The sequence below is a fragment of the Hemitrygon akajei genome, chromosome 32, assembly GCF_048418815.1.
Source record: "Hemitrygon akajei chromosome 32, sHemAka1.3, whole genome shotgun sequence".
Taxonomy (NCBI): domain Eukaryota; kingdom Metazoa; phylum Chordata; class Chondrichthyes; order Myliobatiformes; family Dasyatidae; genus Hemitrygon; species Hemitrygon akajei.
Genome location: NC_133155.1, coordinates 10,075,873 through 10,090,940, shown reverse-complemented (window position 1 = coordinate 10,090,940; position 15,068 = coordinate 10,075,873). Strand labels below are relative to the sequence as shown.

The 15,068-nt window shown below is 37.2% G+C and overlaps 1 protein-coding gene across 2 annotated transcripts in view; it reads left to right on the top strand.

Annotated features, from left to right (window-relative positions):
- Window positions 1-14,812, top strand: part of maco1b (macoilin 1b) — a 97,679-nt gene extending 82,867 nt beyond the window's left edge. For both annotated transcript variants that reach the window (XM_073034428.1, XM_073034427.1), the window contains exons 8-12: window positions 3,188-3,346; window positions 3,821-4,003; window positions 4,822-4,942; window positions 5,197-5,371; window positions 10,129-14,812. In XM_073034428.1, coding sequence (XP_072890529.1) covers window positions 3,188-3,346; window positions 3,821-4,003; window positions 4,822-4,942; window positions 5,197-5,371; window positions 10,129-10,331 — 841 coding nt within the window. In that variant the 3' untranslated portion in view covers window positions 10,332-14,812. The remainder of the gene's footprint in view (window positions 1-3,187; window positions 3,347-3,820; window positions 4,004-4,821; window positions 4,943-5,196; window positions 5,372-10,128) is intronic.
- The last annotated feature ends 256 nt before the right edge of the window (window positions 14,813-15,068 follow it).

The following is a 15,068-nucleotide window of genomic DNA, read 5'->3' as shown; positions in this document are numbered from 1 at the left end:
CCTTTTTTGCTTCGGGAAAAACAAGTCCAACTTGTCCAGTATATCTCCTTAACTAAAGGCTTCTAATCCAAGCAACGCCCTCTGCAATCGCATCTTTCCTATGATGTGGCAACCAGAACCATACAGGGTATTCCTTGTGCAGTCTAACCAGTACTTTTAAAATTGCAATATGACATGCTAACATCTATATTCTATACTCTCCCCTTGTATGCTTACTTCTTCACCACCCTATCTGACATCTCTATGGGGTACCGTTGCAACCTTCACAGATGTTATCAATTGTTACTGATAATTTCTGATCTGATTTATCCACTCTTCACAATGTCAAGAATAATTGATGATATAGTAAAATTTTGGTTGTACCTAAGTTTTTAATGGTTTGCAAAATCTTTTTTGTGATTGAATAAACACTGAAGTATTTAAAAAAAATGAGAAGGTAGGGGTCACCCGAAAGAACACTTCCCACCCCTCAGAGACATTCTGAAAATTATATACAGTACCTGGAAAAAGTGTTCAGCCCCCACAACAATTTTCACATTTTGCTGGCTCATTTTCTAGACTTAAAATATGTTGAAGCTGGATTTTTTTGCTAATCTACAAAATGTGCATCATATCAAATCAAAAGAAAAAATCCAAAACCTGATAACAATTTACTTAGAATTAAAAACCAAAGTTATGAGGCTAAAAAAGTATTCATCACTTCTGTAGTTATGCTAACTTTCCTCAGGTGCAATATACTGTATGACCATATCAACTCACCCAGTTTGTGTAGAAAATGGGAGGATCACCTGTTTTCAATGAATTCATAAGTAACCCCTCTCTGTAAGGTCCAACAGCGTGGTAGATTTTCAACAGACCAAATCAAATTGAAGACAAAAGAGCATTCAAGATTGTAAGAGTGGGTTCCCTCATCTCCAACCCTCTTACTCTCAATACAGGAGACCCTCAGGGCTGTGTACTGAGTCCCCTCCTTTACTCCCTGTATACCCATGACTGTATCACCACCCACAGATCCAACCTGCTAATCAAATTTGCTGATAACACTGTGTTGATTGGCCTTATCTCAAACAATAATGAGGTGGCCTACAGGGAAGAAGTCATCTCTCTGACACTGTGGTGTCAAGAAAATAACCTCTCCCTCAATGTCGCACAGACAAAGGAGCTGGTTGTGGATTACAGGAGGAATGGAGATGGGCTAACCTCTATTGACATCAGTGGATCTGAGTTTGAGAGTGTAAACAGCTTCAAGTTCCTCAGCCTCCACATCACCAAGGACCTCACGTGGTCTGTACAGACCAGATGTGTGGTTAAAAAAAGGCACAACAGTGTCTCTTTCACCTCAGACGGTTGAGGAAGTTTGGTATGGGCCCCCAAATCCCAAGAACTTTCTACTGGGACACAATTGAGAGCATCCTGACTGGCTGCATCACTGCCTGGTATGGGAACTGTACTTCCCTTAATCGCAGGACTCTGCAGAGAGTGGTGCAGAGAGTTGAAATTGATCCAAATCCCTGGCCAGCGCATCTGTTGTTGTGAACTTCCCATGTTTCAGGACATTTACAAGGACAGGTGTGTAGAAAGGGCCCATAGGATCATTGGGGACCCAAGTCACCCCAACCACAATCTATTCCAGCTGCTACCATGCAGGAAATGGTACGGCAGCATAAAAGCCAGGACAGACAGTCTCCAGAACAGCTTCTTACACCAGGCCGTCAGACTGATGAACTCAAGCTGACTTGAGTGTACTCTATATTATATTGTCTGTTCCATTTATTATAAATTACTATGATTGCAAAGGGCACTTTTAGATGGAGACGTAATATAAAGATTTTTACTCCTTGTATGTGAAGGATGTAAGAAATGAAATCAATTCAAGGCAAGTCAGGGAAATGATAAGAGAGAAGCACAGATCTGGGAAATGGTACAAAACCATCTCAAAGGCACTGGACGTACCTTGGAGCTCAGTGCACTCCGTTGTGGAAAAAGTAGAAAAAAAATATGAAATCACGGCCACACTGCCTAGGTCAGAAAGTAAGGCACTTGTAAGAGAGGCCACTATGGCTACAACTGGAGATGAAGTTCATGCCTCCACAATCTCTTAAGGCCTTGCATAAAAAAGGGTATTTATGAAAGAGTGGAAAGGAAGAATCCCTGGTTTAAAAAAGAATGTGTATCCTTGCCTGTAAAGGCTTTGCAAAGTGTTACTTAGAAGATGTGGAAGAAGGTCTTGTAGTTGGATAAGACTAAAGTGGAACTTTTTGACCTCAACACTAAGTGGAATATATGGCATCATTCTAATACTGTGCATTGGCCAAGTAACATCACCCCTATTGTAAAGTATGGTGGAAGTAGCATCATGCTATAGAGATGCTTTTCAGCAGTAGGAATTGGAAATCTGGTCAGGATTGATGAGATGATGAATACTGCTAAATACAGAGAAATGCTGGATAAAAACCTGCTTGTTGCTGCCAGAAAACTTAAACTAGGAAGGAAGTTTATCTTTCAGCAGGACAATGAGCCAAAGCAACACTGCCAGAGCAACCATGGAGTTGGTTCAAATGAAGAAAATTGATATCATTGAGTGGTCTAGTTAGAGTCCTGGCCTTAACTGGATCGAACATCTCTGGCAAGACCTTAATATTGCTGTCCACCACTGTTTCACAAATAACCTGGCACAGCTTGAACAATTTTGCAAAGAGGAATGAGCAAATCTTGCTCCAAGATATTATGCAAAGCTGATAGAGACTTGTCCAAAAAGACTGCTGGCTGTAAAGCTGCAAGAGGTGGTTCACCTAAGTACTGAGCAACGGGGTTGAATACTTTTGAATTATGATTTTTAACTTTTAGTTTTCATGATTTATGATTTTCACTCCTTTTGGCTCTACTGTGGGGAAAAAAAAATGAGCATGTGGTTTACAAATAAAAATTCTCAGTTAAATTGATCCAAATCCCTGGCTATAATACTCATTTGCGTGAACAAAGGGTTGGGGGCCAAATACTTCTCCAAGGTACTGGTATTTATTTCTTTCCACTCCCTTAATCTTTTATAGATCTCACTTTTTATTACACTTTCTTCAGAGTGATTTAAATATTGTTCCTATTCTCAGCTTTTTAACTTACTGCTTTATCTCTGTAGCGGCTGAGTGAAGCAACACTACTAATATACTGTTGATTTTGCTCTCTTCAGGTTGGAACAGGATATTAAGAAGCTGAAAGCAGACTTGCAGGCAAGCCGACAGTGTGAACAGGAGTTGCGTAGTCAGATCAACTCCCTGACCAGCACTGAGCGTAGTATCCGTTCAGAAGTAGGGCAGCTCCGACAGGAGAATGAGCTACTACAGAACAAGTAAGGAATTGAGGATATTTCTATGAAATTGTGAACATTTTTAACCTGATTTCTCAAACATTCTGATCTGAATTACCATGGTCTTGCTCATATCCACGCCACCATGATCTTGCCTAAACTTTGCAAACTGTGAAGTACTTTTGGTCGGTTAAGTCCTTTAAGGTAGATTATGTTAGCTTTATATCTTTGGCACATTTTCCTGGATAACTGGCCAGTTCGTCGTATGTTTGCAAGTTGGTGTGTAGTAAAGAACTGTTTGCCTCAATTGTGAAAGCATTTTGTACATAATTTATGAGACAATACATATTTGTGTACTGAAATAAAAGTGAAAACAGAAGTTTGGCAATGTAGCCCTTTAAGCAGTGTAGAGTCACATCTGTGGCATTCCCCTATTTTTAGTGGGAAAAGTTGAGCGGGCTTAGCTTGGATTGCTTTGCTACTTGGTTCAATTTGAGCTCTTTTTTTTTAAACCAGATTACATACTGCAGTGCAAGCCAAACAGAAGGATAAACAAACCATCAGTCAGTTAGAGAAGAAACTCAAAGCTGAACAAGAGGCAAAAACTTGTCTTGAAAAACAATTGATGGAAGAAAAGAAGAGGAAGAAGCTGGAAGAGGCATCTGCAGCTCGAGCTGTGGCACTTGCTGCGGCCACTAGGTAACGATGTCACACCTCCCATTAGTCATGTAAATTATTGGCCAATAAATACACAGATCTTTTGATGTGTTTAATGAGCAGTCCTATGAAGCAATTCTAACCTCCCTATTTCTTTGTCTATTAATCATTTTTTGGCTATTTTAAATCTGCAATTACATCATTGTGCAATTGAAATACATTATTACTTTTTTTTAAATTGAATATTGTCATCCTTTCCTGTGATACAAGGGTCAAATAGTAAATATGGAAGTGGGCATTAAAGTGGCTTTTACACAGCAGGTCACAGAATGTGATGGGCATTCAAATGGATGATTCAAGATTCATAGATAATAACAGAGACCTGGATGCACATTTGCCATCCTCATTGTGCTATGTAGAGTTGCCTGAGCTGTGGAACTATTTCTGCTATCTAAGAATACATTAACTCACTTAGGTGCTATACAGGAGATTGGTCAAAAATGTCAATGCATTAGAGAATAATTGTCATCATAGGTAATTGAGGCCACAATGTGAAGAAAATCCATTATCTTTAACCTGAAACCTGAGTAATATTGTCTATTCATAAAGGATGATAAAACTGTTTACCCATTACCATCATCAATGCACAGACAGCCTTCAAAAACATTGTTTAAACTTTGTATTGTATGAAGAAAAAGGAGTAAGATTTTTTCCCTAAATAAGCAAGGGTTGACAATTATATTAGCTGAAAAGACCTAAGACTGTCATCTAACAGATGTAAGATATTAACTTCCACCTTAGAGTTTTAAAGATTTGTACTTGTGCAGAAAGTGACAAATTTAACTTCTTGTATTTTTAAGAGGGGAATGTACAGAAACTCTACGAACTCGTATTCGAGACCTGGAGGCAGAGTGTAAGAAGTTAACAATGGACATGAAAGTCAAAGAAGACCAAATCCGTGAGCTAGAGATGAAAGTACAGGTAACTCTGCTGTTCGATGGGCATTTTAGACAAACAGTCAGAACTGGAAATAACAAATATTATTGCAGATATCCAAACCAAACTTTCCTATCAGTGAAAATGTTTGCCGGTTTGAAGGGAAGAATTAAATTTTAATTGAGATTTCACTTTTAGTCAAAAATATGAAATTGCGTAATACAATGTGCTGATTGAGTTTAAAATGTAATTAATTTGTACGTTCTTCATCTCACTTTGTTCATTTATTTTTAATAAAGGAACTGCGTAAATATAAAGAAAATGAAAAAGACACAGAAGTATTGATGTCGGCACTTTCAGCCATGCAAGATAAAACACAACACTTAGAGAATAGTCTGAGTGCTGAAACCCGGATTAAGTTGGATCTCTTCTCTGCACTAGGAGATGCCAAACGGCAGCTGGAAATTGCACAGGGTAAGAAACTGGGTGCTTGGTTTAATTCTAAATACCCTACAATAATTCTGAAATGTGCACAACTTAACTTTTACCAAAATCCTTGTATGCGTGTTTAATGAATAGATTGACTGGAAACAAAGGCATTGGAGAACTTGATTCATGGTAAAATTAGTGGCATAGCAACTGGTGCAACACTATTACAGTTTGGGACTTCTTGAGTTCAGAGTTCAATTCCAGTGCCGCCTGTAAGGAGTTTGTATGTTCTTCCCATGAACCACGTCGGTTTCCACAGGGTGCTCCAGTTCCCTCCCACGCTCCAGATTCGTACTGGTTAGTAGTTTAATTGGTCATTGTAAATTGACATGTAATTAGGCTATGGTTAAATAAGTGGGTTGCTGGGCTGTACGGCTCTACTCTGTGCTGTATCTCTAAATAATAAAATATAGTAAAACTACTGCTTGCAACTAAAATGTAGGCTTTTCCACCAATACTTTATGTTCAGAATAAAATGGTGATTTCATATATAGACTGTCTCCTGTGATCCAGAATAACTATGGTACTTGTGTCTAGTTCAGTGGTGAGGTTGTGGATCAGTGCTTAACCCAAAATTGGTTCAGCCATAAAGACTTGAAGAATCCATTTTAGAAAGAATTTCTTAAAATTCAGTGGGCTGTAGGAGTGTTGTGTGAAGTATTTTCACCCAGCTTTCATGACACTTTATTGTAATGCAATTGTGGTAAATTTTCATTCCTCTAAGATTATATCTCCCTGTAGAGTTGAAACTGCCTGGGCTCAAATTGTGCTTGGGAAAGGCTTCTGTGATAAGAGAAGAACTAAAAGTGTGGATGTGGGGATTTCCGACAACAAAATGTTGGAAATTTGGGCAACTTCTGTGGAAAGAAAGTTTAAAATTTTATCAGGATTAGAAAAAAATAACTGTAGTAGATAATGGATTATGGTACTTTGAGTATCAGGTTTTTTTTATCGCTGCCACGTGTCATGGAATTTGTTATTTTGCGGCAGACATACAGTGCAAGTAGTAAAAATGACTAATAAAAGTTACAAAAATATATAGTGCGAAAGATAAGTAACGAGGTTGAGTTTGTAGTTTCATGGACTGTTCAGAAATCTGATGGCAAAGGAAGAGAAGTTGTTAAGACTTTAAGTTTTGGTCTTCATGCTCCTGTACCACCTCCCGTTGGTAGTAATCAAATTAAGAAGTGAAGACTGAGCACCATTCCTTTCCTTTTATAAAAGAATTAAAATGGATTTTTGTTTGAAAGATTAAAGATCCGCTTTATTTATCACACATTCATCGAAATATGCAGTGAAGTACGTCATTTGCATTAATGATGAGCACAGTCCGAGGATGTGTTGGAGGCAGCTTGCAAGTGTCACCAATATGGCAGGCCCTCAACTTACTAACTAACCCATATGTCTTTGGAATGTGAGAGGAAACCGGAGCACCAAGAGGAACCCCACATGGTCACAAAGAGAACGTGCGAACTCCTTACAGACAGTAAAGGGAATTGAACTCCCAATTGCTGGCTAGAGTGTTGCTCTAGCCATTATGTTATTGTGCCACCTGTGGTAATCGGCACTAGGAATATTGTCATTGTTAATTTTTGTTAAATAGTGTCAATTTTAGGTTGACATTTTAAGACACTTGTTCTGACATTAAGGCACTTGTGTAACTTTTATGTATGGCACAGGTATTCCTCGAGCTGATTGATAAATTGGAATAGTTAATTTTTTGACTATACCAGTCACATAGTTCATTACGGATTTCAACAACTTAAAGTTCTAAACAATCGACATTTAATTTAATAACCTTTTTTGTCAGGTGAAAAAGTAATATTATTTCTAATTTAAAGCTCTAATTTGTTCATGTATTTGATAGCTTCAAGGGGCAGATGAAGAATTTAAGTAGGTTCTTGATGCGTAAAACAAATTTAGTTCATTCTAGTTTTAAGTATTTCTCAAGTATCAATAATTTTATTAGTTCCTCAGCTCTTAAACATTGGGTAGTTTGAGTGGTATTACTGGAGTGATGCTGATTTTTTTTCCCCTCATGCACTTGCCTCAGTTACCACCAGCTTTTTTGCCCTTTCTGGCCCCTCCGACACTTGGCCCCATATCTGGTCAAAATTTCTGTTACTTTGAATAGTTAAGTGAGTAGAAGATGAACTGATATTCAAAAGTCATAAAATTAAAGATGAAACATTTTAAGCAAGATTAGTGTATTATTTTTGTTTTGTACAATTTTAGAGAGAAAAAAAGGAAAGGAGCACCATGCAAAAGTTTGGGCACCCCAAGAGATTTGAGCTCTCAGATAACTTTTACCAATGTCTCAGACCTTAATTAGCTTGTTAGGGCTATGGCTTGTTCACAGTCATTGTTAGGAAAGGTCAGGTGATGCAAATTTTAAAGCTTTATAAATACCCTGACTCCTCACACCTTGTCCTAACAATCAGCAGCCTAGCACCCTAAAAATTAAAATAAGTGATGCCCACAAAGCAGGAGAAGGCTATAAGAAGAGAGCACAGCATTTTCAGGTAGCCGTTTCTTCAGTTTGTAATGTTAATTAAGAAATAACAGTTAACAGGAATGGTTGAGGTCTGGAAGATCAAGAAAATTTTCCAAGAGAACTGCTCGTAGGATTGCTAGAAAGGCAAATCAAGACCCCCGTTTGACTGAAAAAGACCTTCAGGAAGATTTAGCAGTCTCTGGAGTGGTGGTGCACTGTTCTACTGTGCAGCGAGACCTGCACAAATATGATCTTCATGGAAGAGTCATCAGAAGAAAACCTTTCCTGCGTCCTCACCACAAAATTCAGCATCAGAAGTTTGCAAAAGAACATCTAAACAAGCCTGATGCATTTTGGAAACAAGTCCTATGGACTGATGAAGTTAAAATAGAACTTCTTGGCCACAATGAGCAAAGATATGTTTGTAGAAAAAGGGGTGCAGGATTTCATGAAAAGAACACCTCTCCAACTGTTAAGCACGGGGGTGGATCGATCGTGCTTTGGGCTTGTGTTGCAGCCAGTGGCACGGGGAACATTTCATTGGTAGAGGGAAGAATGAATTCAATTAAATACTAGCAAATTCTGGAAGCAAACATCACACCGTGTGTAAAAAAAAAACAAACAAACAAAAAAGAAGCTGAAGATGAAAGAGGATGGCTTCTACAACAGGATAATGATCCTAAACACACCTCAAAGTCCACAATGGACTACCTCAAGAGGTGCAAGCCGAAGGTTTTCCCATGGCCCTCACAGTCCCCTGACCTAAACATCATCAAAAATCTGTGGATACACCTCAAAAGAGCAGTGCATGCAAGACGGCCCAAGAATCTCTCAGAACTAGAATCCTCTTGCAAGGAAGAATTGGTGAAAATCCCCAAACAACAATTGAAAGACTCTTAGCTGGCCACACAAAGCGTTTACAAGCTGTGATACTTGCCAAAGGGGGTGTTACTAAGTACTGACCATGCAGGGTGCCCAAATTTTTGCTTCAGGCCCTTTACCTTTTTTGTTACTGTAAAAGATGGAAATTTAAAACAAGTAATCTTGCTTAAAATATTAAAGAAATGTGGCAACTTTAACTTTATGCCTTTTGGAAATCAGGTCATCTTTTACTCACTTAGCTATCCACAGTAACAGAAATTTTGACCAAGGGTGCCCAAACTTTTGCAAGCCACTATAAATGTTTTATGAAGTATCTTTGTGCCAGTCTTAAGAATGTGCAGGGTCTGTTTACTGTCTTGTCTCCCGTTCAGTAAAATTGAACATTTCAGAATATGGATATAATGAATGTGATGAGGTACATCAACCTGAAGCGGAGAGTGAGTTTGTAATCTGGCGGGAGCAAAGGATATTGGGGATGACGAGGATGGAATGCCGCGAGGGGTGTAGGACAGGTGTTAGAGAAGGAGTTCCATGGGCTGGGAAGGGAGGATGCTGAAGGTGCTAACATACCCAGCCTTGAGACACCAGACAAGGTCATTTGATTCCAAACAATTGATTTATTGATCAATACAGAATGTCTCTTTGGTGCTTCCTGCTCCCTTCCCACTCTCAGACCACAATAGGGACCCATATCAGAATCGGGTTTATCATCACTCACGTATGTCAGGAAATTTGTTTTTTCGCAGCAGCTCAGTGCAATACATAAAATTACTACAATACTGTGCAAAACTTAAGATTACTACAGTACTGTGCAAAAGTCGTAGGCACCCTAGCTATATATGTGCCTAAGAATATTGCACTGTATTGTATGATTATAATTTATGAATTTGACTTTTCAGCGTTTTAATCGTTATTTCTGCAACAGGCAATTTTTTACACTTGTGTAGTCTTCTGTCAGCCAATTTAATGTTAACATGTCTATCACATTCAGGAACAGCTTCTTCCTCTCTGTCATCCAACTCCTAAATGAACGTTGAACCTATAAACAATACTTCCCTTTTATTATTTCTGTACTTGCACTATTTTTTAATTTAACTATTTAATACATTATATTGTATGTATGCATATACACACTCGCATATATATACTTATTGTAATTGATATACTATCAAGTTCTGTGTGGTGCTGCTGCTAAGTTAAGAACTTTACATATGCCTTAGATTTTAAACCTGATTCTGATTCAATGGATCTTAAAAGTTTTGATTCTCTTCAGAAACTGTTTTTATTTTGTGCGCCAGGAGACATTTTTGATGTGCAGATTAAGGTATTTTCTGAGCTTAATCTTTTTGCATTTTGTCTTTCTTAGGGCAAATCATTCAGAAGGATCAGGAGATCAAGGAGTTGAAACAGAAAATTGCAGAAGTCATGGCTGTTATGCCCAGTATTGCCTACACAGCAGCAGCAAGCACTCTGAGCCCCGTGACGCCACATTATTCCTCCAAATTTGTGGAGACTAGCCCTTCAGGACTTGATCCCAATGCCTCAGTTTATCAGCCCATGAAAAAATGACTGCGCGCCTCTTTCTCCTGTCCTTCCTCCTCTCCTCTCCTCCAACCCCCACTCTTTCCTGAACTTTTATCGATGTGGTGACATCATGCAAGAGTGTTCTGCAGTCAAGATGACAATGTAACGTGTGACTGTACGTACTAGCTGTAGTCAAAAAAAAAACAAAAATACAAAAAATGACATCATTGTGTCGACTAGAACTGCCTAATGGCTGCTTCTTTTTCCTGTAAATTTTTAGGAAATTCCCAGAACTTTGCAGTTTGTTTTTGAAAAGTCTGGTCAGTGCATTATAACTTCCTGTTTTTTTTTCCCTTTTTATTTCATTTGGTTTCCTCTTGGAAAATTCTTTTTTAAAAAACAGATCTGTGAACCCACACTCATGCATAATGATAGGGTTGGAAACTCAGCAATAAATTTCAGATTGATTTTGACTCATTGTTGCTGACTAGCTCTTTCACTGAGGGCCCATTAAATGTGTTAAATACCATATCACTTGTCCTACCATAAGTGTAGAAGTTCAGAGTTTGGAGTAAGTTTTCTTCGTGTACATGTGTGTCAGTCACCTGAATTGGACTGTTTAACCTCAGCCTCTCCAAGATCAGTGCTAACTTACATTTCTATCTCTAAACCTTTTTGGTGCTGTTGAGTATTGTAAAAATATATACATTTTAACGGTGAATATTTCACTACATGCTGGAAATTAAATGTATTTTGATTCCACATTGAAGAAGACTGCAGAATTCAAATGAGAGGATGCCCTTTGTGTTGGGAATACATACAGTGCCAATTAGACATGGGAATAGAAAATTAAATCTGCTAATTAAATTGTGAGATATGATTTGTTCATATCCAACTTCTTGGTCATGCTTTCAATTAGAGTTTATCCAGAATAGCACTAAAGATGCCCCGTGAGACATGAAAAACCTTTTCTAGTAAAATATTGAGTAAAATATTAATGCTCCCTCCCCTTATGGCTTAATTTTATATTTTACATAACAGTAACATTAAGTACTCAACAAGCTATTGAAAAATGGTTTTTTGAAAGGAGACTTGTCAGCACTCAGTTCTCCTCCCCCATCCATTATATGTACATACTGTTCTGAGATTACATTCGTTATTAATCGTGCCCTTGATATCACTGCAGTAGGAAAAACTCAACAGGGTGCCATTTATGAATAATTCCATGTCAAGACATTGTAGAAGTGTCCAAGCAGTTGAAAATGACTAAGGTGGAAAATGAGTGTAATGCCCAGATTACAATGGATTGTACTGTGTTTGGTATGACCTTTCATTAGACACCTGATGTTCAGTGCTTTCATACTTCAACTAAGTGGGATATAAAATATAGAAATCTATCATTTCCCTTGTGTAAGTGGATAATTTAAAAGGTGAATTGATTATTTATACAATTGATTAATCTAAAATTACCCTTGTATTCTAGATAATTACCCCTATAATTCTCAATATGAAAAAAGCATAAATTTATTTTGTCAACATATGGTATAATGCTGTAGATTGCCAAGTTTATTTTGATCCCATAAAGTTTTGCATTATACTTTGGCAATTGGTTAACAGCATAACCAAAGGGGAGGAGGGGAATCACATGATTTGTTTTATAGGAAAATCAAATGCACGAACAAATGCTTAAAGGCGCCATTCCTTCATCAACGAGAGAGTCATTAAAGTATACATTTGTGAGTAACTGATTAAAGTACCACCAAATTACTTTGTAATGTTACTGTTCTTGAAAGTATAAATAGTTCGTTTATCCTATGCAAACATGTTAACATCAAAATTCAGTTTCAGTGATTTCTCGTTAAGTATTTCCAAAATATTTTGCATGTTACCATTTAATACCTAACAATCCTATACTCCAGTATAAATTGAAATTTAAAATACAATTGCAGGCTTTAATGGATAGCAACATCCAAAAATAAGCCTCATAATTAAGATGTTACATTTTATTCCATTTTTAAAAGAAAAGGTAATGATCATAGTGCCTTTAAATCTGTAGCCAGAGGAAACCACTTTTTCAATAATGCACGCATCCTTTTCCTTTGTCCTTTTTCAAGCATTTAAGTCAAATTCCAGTCAGGACTACTTGACACATTTTGAAACTGAAGTGCTATGATTTATATAACCTTGAGTTATTGACCCAGCAATCTTCATGTATACTTGACATCACTGCCTCAATTTTAAGTATTATAGATTCTTTTGGTATTTTTTGCACAGGTCAGCACCAGAGTTTTTGTATTTGTCTTTCTCATTTACTATTTGGCATTTCTGTTAAGGAATGTTTTTTTTTTTTTTTTTGAACCCTTATTTTCTTTCAATTTAAATATTTATCACTTTACAAAAACTGGATTGTGCTGGATCTGTGGAATTAGTATGGACGATCATGATTCATCAGTTAAGGGCAGGTGTTAATTAAAACCACTGATTTAAGGCTGACTTCTATTTTCTATTCTATATTTACTGTACTACACAACTTGGTGCAGAAGACAATATACAGACCAAACGAAATGTAAATTTATCCTGAAAGCAGGAGAATTCCAGTGTATAATCTGAACTGATCCAGAGATCCAGTTCTTCAGTGCTTAATTGCCTACTTCTCTTCCTGTGAGACATTTACCTTGTCATTACCTGAACAGTATGCCAGAATGTGATTGTTATGAGTGAAGTAGTGGAAGGAGAAATAAATTCTACAGAAAGAAAAGTGGTTTATAAAACAAAGTGTGGATTTACCAGTGAATGCTTTGTTTCAAATTGTGTTAGGCTTGAATATCATTTGAGATTATTCTAGTCAACAAAAGTATCATTTGTTTTATGTATTTCCGTAAGAGCCTTTTGCTTAAATTTTGAGGAAATTTTGTACTGAAGAACAGAACATGAGTTAATAATTTGAAATGGTTACTATTATTTAATAGTGCATCATCGGTGCTTAGAATGATTATAATTTGTGTTTGGATGAAAGTAAGGAAGTACTGCGGTAATGAAAAAAAACCTTGCATCCATCGAATCATCCTAGCCCAAAAGTAAAGGCTTTGACCATGAGATCTTGTGCATCAGTGTTGACTCGTAATTCTTTTCCACTTTCCAGTAAGATGCGAGTGTCTAGAAGACACAATGGACTTCTGCAGTTCACTCCCCAATTAAACTTATTGGAGTTAATGAAATATACTTTTGAGAGCAAGTGAATATGTGGTATATCTTTACCATGTGGTATTGTAATGCTAGAATTCTGTTCAAATCCCTTAGAATTTTTTTGTTCTGCAGTTATGATTCCTTGATTTATTGACTACTCTTCCATGTAGTCTAGTGGCCCATGTTTCAGATTTTTCTCCCATAATTCTGAAATACAACTATTATCGTACTAGTGCAGACTATTCCATTGTGGCAGACGTATCGTACATCAAGCTGTCTTGGAATTCTGAACTTGTATAGGTAGGAAATAGCTATTCAACTGTTCCCATTGATCTTGACAAGTTACAAACGTTACATTTGCTTTTTCGAAAAACTTAGCATTTGATATTTTAAACAGTGTTGAACAATATTAAGTATTGATTATACTGTGATACTGTCCCGGTCTAATCCAAAGGAACCTCAAACATTATCAGTAATGTCTGCATAAGACATATTAAGTGGTTTAAATAAAATTGTTTCAATTGCATCCAAATAAGTTTCTGGTCAGGAGCTAACTTTTTAACATTGTTCTTGTCCATCTATACCAGGGGTTCCTAGCCTGGGGGCCACAGACACCTTGATTAATGGTAGGGGGTCCATGGCATAAAAAAGGGTTGGGAAGCCCTGCTCTACACAGATGTGTTACATTTTATAACCTTGGAGAACTGAGTATATACTTTCGTACGTTACACTAGTAGCACTGCTGCTGTGTTTTAAAATATTGAAGCCTACAAAAGTATGCAGTGAATAGTAATGTCTAAATTTTACCTTCCCCAGCCGCACTCCTCTTGGTTTGGATGATTTTTGTTTTTCTGCATCTAAAACTATTACAAGAGCATCACATACTTGTAGTAGACCTCAAATGGGTTAGCAGTTTCCAGATTTGTTTTTCAAAAATCTTTCGATATTCGTCCCGTGGTTCAAAATGAAGACCCTGTTTAAAAGACATTTTGTTTAATTTTAATGGCAGGATTTTGTTACAACCAACACATATTGCCAAGTTATTTTCTCTTTGACTGGATAGTAGCTTAAGCCAGATCAGAGAGGCTTTGGCTGTCATTTTTGATTTTTGAATCACCTTGTATAATTGTCACTATAAAAAAATGTTGCAGAAAATTGTCTCATGAATTCTTTGAGCATTGTGCAGAACATGGAGTATTGTCACTGACTTTTTTTGTGTTGAAGTTAACAATCCCTTCTTCCCTTGTCGCCACTTTGGCACTTTTCTTTATATGACTGGTCTTGGCTGCATTCTCTTTCTGTGGGGTTTACAAGGAATAAACGTTTTTCTTGCAGATGGATTCTGCTGTGTTTCATTAATTGCAAAATTCATGCCTGAGTTCATTCACACCAATTGGTGCAAGAGAAATGACGTACACGGTTAGATGACTAAGTGCTGCTTATGCCAAGGGCAACACTATTTGACTAAAAACAAGTGATTCAATTTCTGGTTTTGACAAAAAACTTTTCTGTTATGCTGATTTTGAAATTAGTGTTTTCTCAAAATAGCTATGGCTTTGTCTTGAGTAAGGGCTGCAAACTCCAAGGCCTGAATTT